A 12,643-nucleotide genomic window follows, 5' to 3' on the forward strand; every position below is an offset into this window, starting at 1 on the left:
ATAAATGAGCCATGTTAGTGTTTGCCACATCCGACCTGCTTAATAAACAGGTCGGGTTCGTGTTGAGGTGTTCTGACCCGCCGACCCCACACGATTGCCACCCTTAGCCTACTAGTCACACAAGCCTGCGCCAATTTGTGCACCGACCTCGTTCAAGACCGAGCCATGTCTTCGGTGAAAGATACTTAAAGCAGTCAGGTAACATATAATGGACTCCACGTTGACCACTGGAATTGACAAAGTTTTGAGGTCTCTTTGGGCTGCTTAGGGGGCATTTGAATGCCTCGGATCTCAGATCTGTGAACTGAATGTGGCATTAAATTCACATTAGAAACAGAGACAAACACTGAATCTTAAATCTCTTTAAAAAACAAAGATCTGAGATTGTCATTTCAGTTGAAATTCACATATCACTTATCCGGTGTTCGTGGGGATCAGCTCAGAGATATGCATCTTAAACCATCGATCTCAAATCCAAGTTTGAGATCTGAGCCATCAAATTCATGCTTAATCTGTAAGACATGTCCATCATAAACTCAAGGCAAGACCCAGGTTAGTTGATCAGGTCCTACTAGCCAAGTCACAAGCGGACTCGGTTCTTGTAGTGTACCATTCTAGTTACAACCGATACACACTAAAAAAAAAAGTCTATTTGAAGAAGTAGATGGATTGTCCTGTCAATTGAATCATAAGGGCAACCCTACCATAGCAATTTCAAGTTGGTAAGTGGTTAGCAACACGATGATTTTTGAAGTATTCTGCGTAAGCTCCAAACACGAATAGAAAACGAATCCATGAGAGAAGAGAGAGAGAGAGAGAGAGAGAGAGAGAGAGAGAGTATATAAGTCGTCTGAATTATGAGTATGTTAACAAACTGAACCCAAGATATTGGTCTATTTCAACAGAGAGAGAGAGAGACTTGGTTCTTATAAGATGGTTTTAATGGTTGAGTGATCTTGTGTATTCTGAAGTTTGGTGTTGGTGGTTTTGATGAAGGCATTTCTTGCAGGAGAGTAGTGTTATTATTTGGTTAAATTGTTGGTTGGTGGTACGGGGAAATCTTTGTGATGGCTAGCTCAGGTTTACTAGGAGAGACCTTGACACAGATCCTAATACCAGCTGCAGCCGTGGTTGGGATTGGTTTTGCTCTCTTGCAATGGTTTCTGGTGTCACTGGTTAAGGTGTCCCCTGAATTGGATGATGGGGTGCACAATGGTTCCAGTGACAGGTTGATTGAGGATGAAGAAGAGAGTGTTGATGCAACTGATGTTGTCACCAAGTGTGCTGAGATTCAGAATGCGATATCAGTAGGTAATTCAGAATTCCATCTTTTTCTTGTTCTGAGTAGGAGACTCTGAGTTGTTTGATTTGAATGACTTCTGTTAGTATGGCTGTCCTGGTCATCTCTTCAGATTTGTGAATCTGTTCTGTTAAAAAAATGATGGTTTTCATGTTATTAAATGCTCTTTGACAAATGAAAACTTTATTTTGTTTATTGCGTGTATTTCACAGTATTCTCTGGTTCCCTTGCATAATTTAGAGAAAATATTGTACAATATTTTTTTTGTTCTTTATTGATTTTTTGTTTTCTTTTTCACAAATTCCCTGTTCCTGGGTGTTTATTGAATTGCATTATGAATACCTTCGCTATCTGTGTGAATTCGTGAACCTATAATTTTGGGCAGCACTTACAGAAAAGATGCAATTTTTTATTGTTCAAAAGGAGATGATGATTGGTTTCTTGCCTTATTGATGTTTTTCTGTTTACATTTTACACAACTTTCTTATGAATGTTTTTTGTTTTGTATCTTTTAGGATTTTCCTTTTCAAGGGCCGTGCTCGTTTTCTTTTGTTGATACAACTATTGTGATGCTCTGCCTAAGTTCTGTGGCTGTAGAGTCACGATCTGCATAGAAAATTGGGATTTTTCTATTTTGCATTTTATTTTATAATAGTAACTTATTGCGTCTCTCTCTCTCTCTCTCTCTCTCTCTCTCTCTCTCTCTCTCTATATATATATATATATATATATATATATATATATATATATATATGTGTGTGTGTGTGTGTGTGTGTGTGTGTGTGTGTGTGTGTGTGTGTGTTCTATCTGTTTTTGGTTGTGGTGGGTGTACCATGGTTTGTTGTTTGTACTTTGTAGTTTCTATTTGTGTGAATTATTTTTTTTGGCCCTATTTGTGGGAATATGAGTTTTCTGTCCATAACTTTTCACCATGATTGTGCTCTTGTATGGTACTGAATTGGCTGGAGTCAGAAGTCTCTTACTGTTATGAAAGCTCGGATTGTAGATTAGTTGTTAGTGTTTCATTTGATGTTACATTTTTCTCATTCATCCTAGATCAAATCTTGCTCTAGTCTTTTTGTTTCCCTTATGTAAATATCTTTATTATGTTCGCTTTCTGTGTGAGAATTGGCAACTGTTGCTATTTTTACCCTGTAGAAGCCTTTTTTATTGCTAAGCATGGATCGCATTTTGTTGCACTTGTATTTGAAAAGGAAAGTGCTTTACAATACAACTATCTTGTAATTTCATTCTTCAACAAGAATTTCTCATCTGTAGTTATCTTACTATGATGAATCCAGGTGCAACATCATTTTTGTTCACTGAATACAAGTATCTGGGTTACTTCATGGCTGTTTTTGGTGTGATCATCTTTCTCTTCCTCGGATCCGTCAAGGGGTTCAGCACGCAGAGCGAAGCTTGCACTTATAATCCTCAAAAGCTCTGTAAGCCTGCTTTGGCAAATGCTGCTTTCAGCACTATTGCATTTCTGCTTGGTGCATTGACATCCGTTCTCTCCGGATTCCTCGGGATGAAGATAGCAACATTTGCAAATGCAAGGACAACTCTGGAAGCAAGAAAAAGTGTTGGGAAGGCATTCATCACCGCCTTCCGGTCTGGTGCTGTAATGGGTTTCTTACTGGCTGCCAATGGGCTTCTTGTCCTGTATATCTCAATCAATATCTTCAGACTGTACTATGGTGATGACTGGGAGGGACTTTATGAATCTATCACTGGCTATGGCCTAGGTGGTTCTTCCATGGCTCTCTTTGGAAGAGTTGGAGGTGGTATATATACAAAAGCTGCAGACGTTGGTGCTGATCTTGTAGGGAAAGTTGAACGAAATATCCCCGAAGATGACCCACGGAATCCTGCTGTAATTATTTCTCAGCTCATCATTGTCACTCAATTTTATTTGTTTCCTCAAAAAAAAATTTTGAAGTAAAATTGAATCTATTTTGTCTACCAACCTATCATAGTCTCTATCTTGATGTTTGAGCAAAGAGTAAAGTATGTTGTCAAGGTTGGTGGCAATTGTATGCTGCTCAGGATAATTTATTTTAGGCTCCAAAAGAGCAAGTTTTCTGTTATGTATGTCTGTTCTATTCATTTAAAAACCAACTCCAGAATGTGTCCATCTTAGTCCAGTTTGTATTGTTCCATGTTGCTGTTATTGCTGTTGCCTTTTTTCCTTTTTTCTCCTTGACTGCTTTGTCTTGTTGCAGGTCATTGCAGATAATGTAGGTGATAATGTTGGGGATATTGCTGGAATGGGTTCAGACTTGTTTGGGTCTTATGCCGAATCATCATGTGCTGCACTATTTGTTGCATCCATTTCTTCATTTGGCATCAACCATGATTACTCTGCTATGTCATATCCTCTAATTATCAGTTCAATGGGGATTTTGGTTTGCTTGATCACTACACTTTTTGCAACTGATATCTTTGAGATCAAGAATGTCTCAGAGATTGAACCCTCACTGAAAAGGCAGCTTGTTATCTCCACAATCCTGATGACTGTTGGCATTGCTGCTGTGAGCCTTGTATCTCTGCCATCAGAGTTTACCCTCTTCAATTTTGGTTCTACAAAAACTGTAAAGAACTGGTATTCTTTTGGGAGCCTATACTGCAATACTTTGGATTTTTTTTTTACAAAGAACTTCAATATCTATGATTTACTTGAACACTTGTTATGTCCCAACAGGTACCTGTTCTTCTGTGTGTCAATTGGATTATGGGCAGGCCTTGCTATTGGATATACAACTGAATACTATACGAGCAATGCCTACAGGCAAGCGTTGTTGATATTCTATTGTTTTATTCCTTGATTTGGTCATATATTTAGTATCTAACAGTCAAAACTCTGAATCTTTCAGCCCGGTGCAGGACGTGGCTGATTCTTGTAGGACAGGTGCAGCTACCAATGTCATCTTTGGCCTGGCACTGGGATACAAGTCTGTAATAATTCCCATATTTGCAATTGCCATAGCCATCTATGTGAGCTTCAGCTTGGCTGCTATGTATGGAATTGCTGTAGCTGCTCTTGGAATGCTTAGCACTATTGCAACAGGCCTTGCAATCGATGCATATGGACCCATCAGTGATAATGCTGGGGGAATTGCAGAGATGGCTGGGATGAGCCACAAGATTCGCGACAGAACAGATGCTCTTGATGCTGCTGGAAACACTACTGCTGCTATCGGCAAGGTGAATGCACTTCTTATTGACCTCCCCACTCATACTTTCACGATGCTCACTTTTCTGTTCTATGCCAGTTTCAAAATTTATTATTGTAATATGAATCATTTCATACTAATTATTTGTGCTTCTGCATCTATGTTTTGAAGTCCTGATTACTTTTAAGAATTAGGCATTGTTTAATTTTGAACTAAATTTCTTTGTTTTTATTTGCTCAATACTGATGTCTTTGTTATTGAGTTCAGGGATTTGCGATTGGATCAGCTGCACTCGTTTCTCTTGCTTTGTTTGGGGCCTTTGTTAGTCGCGCCGGAATAAAGTCAGTTGATGTATTAACTCCCAAGGTCTTTATCGGACTAATCGTCGGTGCTATGCTTCCCTACTGGTTTTCAGCCATGACCATGAAAAGTGTAGGCAGTGCAGCTTTAAAAATGGTGGAAGAAGTTCGCAGACAGTTCAATTCTATTCCTGGTCTCATGGAAGGAAGAGCCAAACCTGACTATGCAACCTGTGTAAAGATATCTACTGATGCTTCATTGAGAGAGATGATCCCTCCTGGTGCACTGGTCATGCTTACACCATTGATTGCTGGAACTTTCTTTGGTGTGGAGACCTTAGCAGGAGTACTTGCTGGCTCGCTTGTATCTGGCGTACAGGTTTGTCACTTTCCTTAGTCCTACATTCTTCGATCATGAACTTGTCCAAAATTGTCTAATAAATATACTGAAAAATGTGGTTTCTGCAGGTTGCTATATCAGCTTCAAATACTGGTGGTGCTTGGGATAATGCAAAAAAATACATAGAGGTATGCATCTTGTTCAAAGGCATCTGATTCCCAATGTATCATTGTTTCTAGGCATCCTTTATAATTACTGACTACATTACTAATTCTTTCATGCAAAAAAAAATAGGTGGTCTACTTGAACATTCTTATTTATATGCTTGAGCAAAATTAGGATTTTCTCTTTTACTCATCTTGGTTGGTATTCAGTCTAATCTGCAACTTATTCCCTCTATCACCTTATTTGTACAGAGGCATGCTGTTATGTTTGGAAGCTCATTAAACACAAATTCTGCAGTTCTTGGTGTCGTAGTGTTGCATTCTATCACTGGAACTTTTGTGTAGATGTTGATAGATGTGAAAATCCAGTTGCTAATTTTGCTTTCTAATCAGGCTGGCCGATCAGACCATGCACGTTCACTGGGTCCAAAGGGATCTGATGCGCATAAGGCAGCTGTCATTGGTGACACCATTGGCGATCCTCTCAAGGACACATCCGGTCCATCTCTAAACATCTTGATCAAGCTCATGGCAGTTGAATCGCTGGTTTTTGCTCCATTTTTTGCTGCTCATGGAGGAATACTCTTCAAATGGCTGTGAAACATGAGAAGTTGGAGCTTAGATCCTGCCGTGGTTCTTCTCTAAGTCTTGTTGTTTACAGTATCATGGGACAGAGGACACCATTTTGTTTCAGCTGATAGCTTGTTGCTAATTATGGTTCAAGCACTTGCACCATCCTTATGAATATATCAACAAACTTCTTACTGCCCATAATTCTGACCTCCACTGTTTCTTCTGATGTGTTAAATCATATAGTTTCTTTTTCACTGAAGGGTCAGTAACCATGTTCATAAAATGAATCTGAAAAATCACTTCGTAGAAGCTAAAGCAGAAATTGACTCTAATAGGCCCCCACCGGTAGTTGTACATAGTTGCCAGAAACAGGGGTAACAATCAACGTATGAGGTACTGGTACATTGGTACAACTTCAGAAAACTTACTTGAAACGCATATTGGTACAACTCCAGAAGATTTTGATACAAGTTTTTAATAAACATTAATACAACTAAAATTCATATGAGATATATAATTTCATAAAGATATTTATGATTAAAATAGTAAAATGTGCATATTTAAGCAATCATTTTTGTATTGTAATTTTTTTAGAAGTCAAAATACTTAAAAAGCTCTACGGAAATGGTGTCTTTGTAGTAATGACATTGTTATTTGTGTATGTAGATATGTTAGTGGAAACAACTTGGGTAGCCATTTATAATGTAATATAGCAATGAGTCTCTACTAGAAATGGTATGTCTCTTGACTAATTGGGATGATTTTTTTTTTAACATTTGATATTTTTGTTTATAGTCTTTTTGCACTAGTTTTGAAAAATATCTGGTGTTGGTACGCTTGATACACAATAGTTACTGGAAGCACCTTCCTAAGGGGGGAAGGGAAGTGGGAAGCGTCATGCTTCCCCCAAAAGGGAGGAGCATGGGAGAAACCCGCTTGCCATTTAGGGGAAGCATGCTTCCCACTTACTTCCCTCTCGCATCGTTTTTCGTTTCCTGCTCGTTTCTCTTTCGAATCTCACTCATTTCCCCCTCGCTTCCTCATTTTTTTTGTGCTTTCATGTTATTATTATTTTTAGCTTCCCACCCGTTTCCCCTTCGTTCCTTCACTCACATGCTTCTACAGTTACATTGCTTTCAAAACAAATCTCAATTCACGCTTCGTACTACTTTTTGACACTCGCTTTCCCTTCATTATAGCCAATAACCACACTAGTTCCCTTCTTTTTATCATTTCTCAGGTGATATGCAAGCAACACATTTGCTTCGTATTTCCTCTCTGCGTGACATTCATGCCCACTGTTCATCGCACAAATAGTGGGGCCCGCTCATCATGTCAGCAGCAGTTGCCGTTGGTAGCCAAGATGAACGGTGTAGATGCCAAAATGCCATTAAACCTGCTTTGGCATATCACTTGATCAGTTCTCATTTTGCAGTCAATATGTGAATTAGCCGGTTGAACAAGACGGCCAAACCCTTCCTCAGTTTCTTCTTTTCGTCTTTCTTTCTGGTAGGAGCAGTTTGCGCATGTCACCATGTAATGGGATGTTGCAAGTTCGAAGTCCACTGATATATAAGTGGTTGAATAACTGTTGTAAAAGTATATACATAACAGTGTTGTGAAAAGCGTAGCTAGGCGCTTCACCAAAAACCGAGGCCAGGAGTAAGCCTCAAGGGGTAGAGCGTAAGCCACAAATTTTTTTTGAAAACTTTTAAAAATTTATAGAAAAAATATCTAAAAATACAAATAAATAAAGAAATGATTTATTGATGAAATAACAACCAATAAGAAATAGAAAATCTCAAATAAGTACTAAAAAATATGAAATTAACATATAAAAGTAACTAAAAACTGATTATATAATTGGAAAATATATGAGATTAACCAAAAAAAGTTAAAATATACTATGAAACTTATTACATAACTGAAATAACTGGAAAATATATGAGATTAACCTACAAAAATTAAAATATATAAGATTATTCTAAAAAATATGAGATTAACATATAAAAGTAACTAAAAAATGATTACATAACTGAAAAATATATGAGATTAACCAACAAAAGTTAAAATATATGAGATTATTCTAAAAAATATGAGATTAACATATAAAAGTAACTAAAAACTGATTACATAACGGGAAAATATATGAGATTAACTAACAAAAGTTAAAATATACTAAAAAAATGATTACATAACTGAAAAATATATGAGATTAACCTACAAAAGTTAAAATACATAAGATTATTCTAAAAAATATGAGATTAACATATAAAAGTAACTAAAAACTAATTACATAACTGAAAAATATATGAAATTAACCAACAAAAGTTAAAATATATTAAGAAACTAATTACATGACTGAAAAATATATGAGATTAACCAACAAAAGTTAAAATATAGTAATATACTAAGAAACTTATTACATAATTGAAATAACTGAAAAATATATAAGATTAACCTACAAAAATCTTTTTGATTATGTCTCAGAAGTCTTGTTGTAAAAAAATGTTTTTTTTTATGCCTCAAGCTTGCGCCTTGAGGCACAGGGCCACGCCTCAAGGCGAGGCACGCCTTTTGCACCTCAAGGCGCGTTTTTTATAACACTATACATAATCACTACAATATAAGAACTTAAATATGAAAACTAAAAATATGGGTATTTCCAACGTTTTTATTTTCAAATCCAACCATGCAGGTGTGTTTGTTGGATCGTGTATTTTCAATAAAAAAATTGATTTTGAATACTTGAATATTTATGAAAAATATGAACCAATGATTTTAAAGCCTTAAAAAAATTTCGCTTATGCAACATAATCAGATGATTTAGTCCTTATAAAACCAAACATCTGTATGGTTAGATTTAAGAAAAAAGAACAAAAAATCCATAAAAATCATGCTTCACATGATAGTTTTCATATACTCCGAGAGCACCTTATCATTACCAATATATAATATATACAACAAACAACAACAACATCTACGCCTTCATCCCAAAACAATTGGGGTCGGCGATATGAACCAACAAAGAAAATCATTCTGGGTCTTCCACATGAATCCTTCTCCTTCATTCCTTTCTATCCAATGCCATGTCCTCGGTGAGGTTCAAAGCATTCATATCCTTTCCTATCACCTCCATCCATGTCTTCCTAGGCCTACCCCGACCTCTTTTAACTAATATATTTCCCCATTTCTCCATCCTTCTAACTGGAGCATCATTAGGCCTTGGTCGAATATGTCCAAACCACCGTAAACGATTCTCTCTCATCTTATTTTCAATGGGTGCAACGCCTACCTTCTTACGTATCTCCTCGTTCTGAATCTTATCTTTTATTGTATTTCCACACATCCATCTAAGCATCCGCATCTCAGCTACACTCGTTTTTTTAATATGATGTCTCTTGGCAGCCCAACATTCCGTACCATATAGTAAAGCGGGTCTAATAGTCGTCCTATAAAACTTTTCCTTCAACCGCAATGGCATTCTATGATCGCACAACACTCCAGTTGCACTTTTCCATTTCATCCACCCAACCTTTATCCTGTGATTTACATCTCCATCAATTTCTCCATACTTTTGAATGATAGATCCCAAATATTTGAAACAATCATCCACCGGTATTTCTTGCTCAGCAAACTTCACTACACTCTCATCACTACTTCATTTCTTACTAAACCGACATTCTATATATTCTGTCTTATTCTTACTCAACTTAAAACCTCTTGTTTTCAATGTCTGTCTCCATAATTCTAACTTAGCATTAACCCCAACTCTAGACTCATCAATCAAAACAATATCATCAACAAACAACATACACCACGACACATTTTCTTGAATTGATCTAGTAAGCTCATCCATCACTATAGCAAATAGGAAAGGGCTTAAAGTAGATCCTTGATGTAACCCAACCGTTATAGGAAAATTGGTTGTCACCCCTCCACAAGTGCGGACATTGGTTACTACTCCTTCATACATATCTTTAATTATACTAATGTACTTGAGAGAAACACATTTCTTCATCATTGTCCACCAGAGAACATCCCTAGGTACTCTATCGTAAGCCTTCTCTAAATCAATAAAAACCATATGCAAATCTTTGTTCCTCTCTCTATTTCTCTCAATAAGTTGTCTAAGAAGATGTATAGCTTCCATAGTAGATCTTCCAAGTATAAAACCAAATTGATTCTCCAATATCATGACAACCTTCCTCAACCTAGACTCAATCACCCTCTCCCAAAGTTTCATAGTATGACTCATGAGTTTAATACCACGATAGTTTGTGCAATCTTGTATATCACCCTTATTCTTATATAGAGGCACCAAAGTACTCTTCTTCCACTCATTAGGCATCTTATTTGTCCGCCAAATCTTGTTAAAAAGATTTGTCAACCATTCTAAACATTTCTCTCTCAAGCATTTTCATGCCTCGATAGGTATACCATCTGGGCCAACTGCCCTTCTTGATTTCATTTTCTTCAAAGCCTCTGCAATTTCTTTCTTTTGAATCTTGCGCATGAAGTCACGATTCATCTCATGAAAAGGAATGGAAAAGTCTCCAAGATCCTGAGCATGACTTTCATTAAATAACTTATCAAAATAATCTTTTCATCTCTCCTTAATTTTCTCATCTTTGACTAAAACCATTTGCGTTTCATCTTTGATACATCTAACCATACCCAGATCCCTCGATTTCTTATCTCTCATTTTTGCAATCCTATAAATATCCTTCTCACCCTCTTTGGTATCCAATTTGTCATAAACCTCCTTATATACCTTATCTCTCGCGTTCCGAACTATTTTTTTAGCTTCCTTCTTTGCTATCATATACTTCTCTAAATTCTCATTATCACGACTTTTACTTAGATTTCTATAACACTCTCTTTTAACCTTAATAGCTAATTTGACATCCTCGTTCCACCATGATGTATCCTTACCTAGCGGTGTACCACATTTAGACTCACCCAATACCTCCTTAGTCACCTTTCTCATGCCACCCGCTATCTTATTCCACATAGATTCTGAATCCTCCTCGAGACACCAATCAACTTCCTTAACTACCCGCTCTACAAACATTCCTTGTTTAGCTCCTTTCAGTGCCCACCACTTAATTCTAGGATCTATCCTATGTCTATCCCTTTTGCGGCATTGTCTAATTCTAAGATCTAAAATTAAGACTCTATGTTGTGTAGCTATACTTTCTCCCGGTATAACCTTACAATCGATGCAACAACCCCTATCTCTCTTTCTAAGTAGGAAAAAATCTATCTGACTCGTATTAACCCCACTTTTAAATGTTACTAGGTGAGACTCCCTCTTCCTAAACCAAGTGTTTGCTAAGATCATATCATAGGACAAACCAAAATCTAAAATCCTTTCTCCACTATCGTTTATTTCTCCTATACCATAGCCTCCATGGATACTCTCAAATCCATCCCTACTAATGCCTACATGCCCATTAAGGTCACCACCGATGAAAAGCCTTTCTCCATAAGATATCCCTTGTACTACTCCATCTAAATCTTCCCAAAATTGACGCTTAGTAGAATCATTTAAACCTACTTGAGGTGCATAAACACTAATAATATTAATAATATTCGTACCTAATATTAATTTAATAAGTAAAATCCTATCACCCTTCCTACGGACCTCAACTACATTATCTATAAACTCACGACTCATAACAATCCTTACTCCATTCCTATTCCTATTTATTCATGTATACCAAATCTTATATCGTCAAGGTTCTATCACTTTTGCTTTCTCACCTACCCATTTGGTCTCTTGTAGACATAAAATATCAATCTTTCTCCTACACATAACATCTACTAACTCTATCAACTTACCAATTAAAGACCCTATGTTCCAAGTGGCTAACCTAATTTTATGGTCTTGGACTAACTTGTTTACCCCCACCCGTCCAACAAAGTGAGGGAACCCTTGCCTATTCGACACCACACCTTGACGCCGGTGTGACGCGTCGCTTTTGGGCGACGACCTAGCAACCCTTGCCCATTTATCACTGCCTCCGGGCCTATAGAGTACAACGCGTCGCTCAGTAGGGAACGCCCCAACGAAATTCTCATGTTGGTTCATATTCATAGGGTATGACTAAGTTTTTTTGCTGGCTGTCACAGGCCTACCGCAACCCTCCTCCTTTATCCAGGCTTGGGACCGGCAGTGTATAACTAAACAGTTATACACAGGCGGAGTTACCAATATATAATATATATACAGGACAAAACAAGCATTTGTTTCTAGTAGAGATGCAAATGAGTCGGATTCAAGATAGGATGTTTTTCAATTTTTGGCTTGTTCCGAATCCAATTCCAATACGAATTCGCATATATTTAGCTGTTCCAGATCCGAACCATTTTCAACATTAACCCTATCGAAATGGACTAGTCTCTATGTCTTCCCTTGTTCACTCTCTAGGACTCATGCCTAGAGATGGGCAACGGGCCCGTCCTTGTCCACAATTTGGAAGGACAATTGAGCTGTTCTCATGGCTGAGCCTGCCCTGATTCCAGCCAGCCTGGGATTCAAAAAACCTGGCCCACTGCCCGACCTGTTACCCATCCCTATTCGTGCCAAGTGACAAACAATCACCACCACCACTACCATCACTTTCATAGAATAATCCAGATACTAGAACGCCAAATCCCATTATAACAGTTGCATTTCCTTCAAGAAAAGTTTGAAAACTTAGACAAATGGACAAACTAGTGGAATCCATCATAGAAACTCCCCAACTAGAAGAGCTATCAGCAAATTAATAGAAAATAAAACCACG

The 12,643-nt window shown here is 37.4% G+C and overlaps 1 protein-coding gene across 1 annotated transcript; it reads left to right on the forward strand.

The window, feature by feature from the left end:
- The first annotated feature begins 749 nt into the window (after positions 1-749).
- On the forward strand, positions 750-6,053 carry LOC149820670 (pyrophosphate-energized vacuolar membrane proton pump 1-like). The gene is made up of 8 exons (XM_089983712.1): positions 750-1,311; positions 2,602-3,176; positions 3,526-3,905; positions 4,005-4,091; positions 4,177-4,507; positions 4,744-5,154; positions 5,244-5,303; positions 5,673-6,053. The coding sequence occupies exons 1-8, from the start codon at positions 1,068-1,070 to the stop codon at positions 5,877-5,879; spliced, it is 2,295 nt and encodes a 764-aa protein (XP_089839838.1). The 5' UTR covers positions 750-1,067; the 3' UTR covers positions 5,880-6,053.
- Positions 6,054-12,643: the final 6,590 nt, after the last annotated feature.

Source organism: Nuphar pumila, chromosome 12 (assembly GCF_984573655.1).
Source record: "Nuphar pumila chromosome 12, dmNupPumi1.hap1.1, whole genome shotgun sequence".
NCBI lineage: Eukaryota > Viridiplantae > Streptophyta > Magnoliopsida > Nymphaeales > Nymphaeaceae > Nuphar > Nuphar pumila.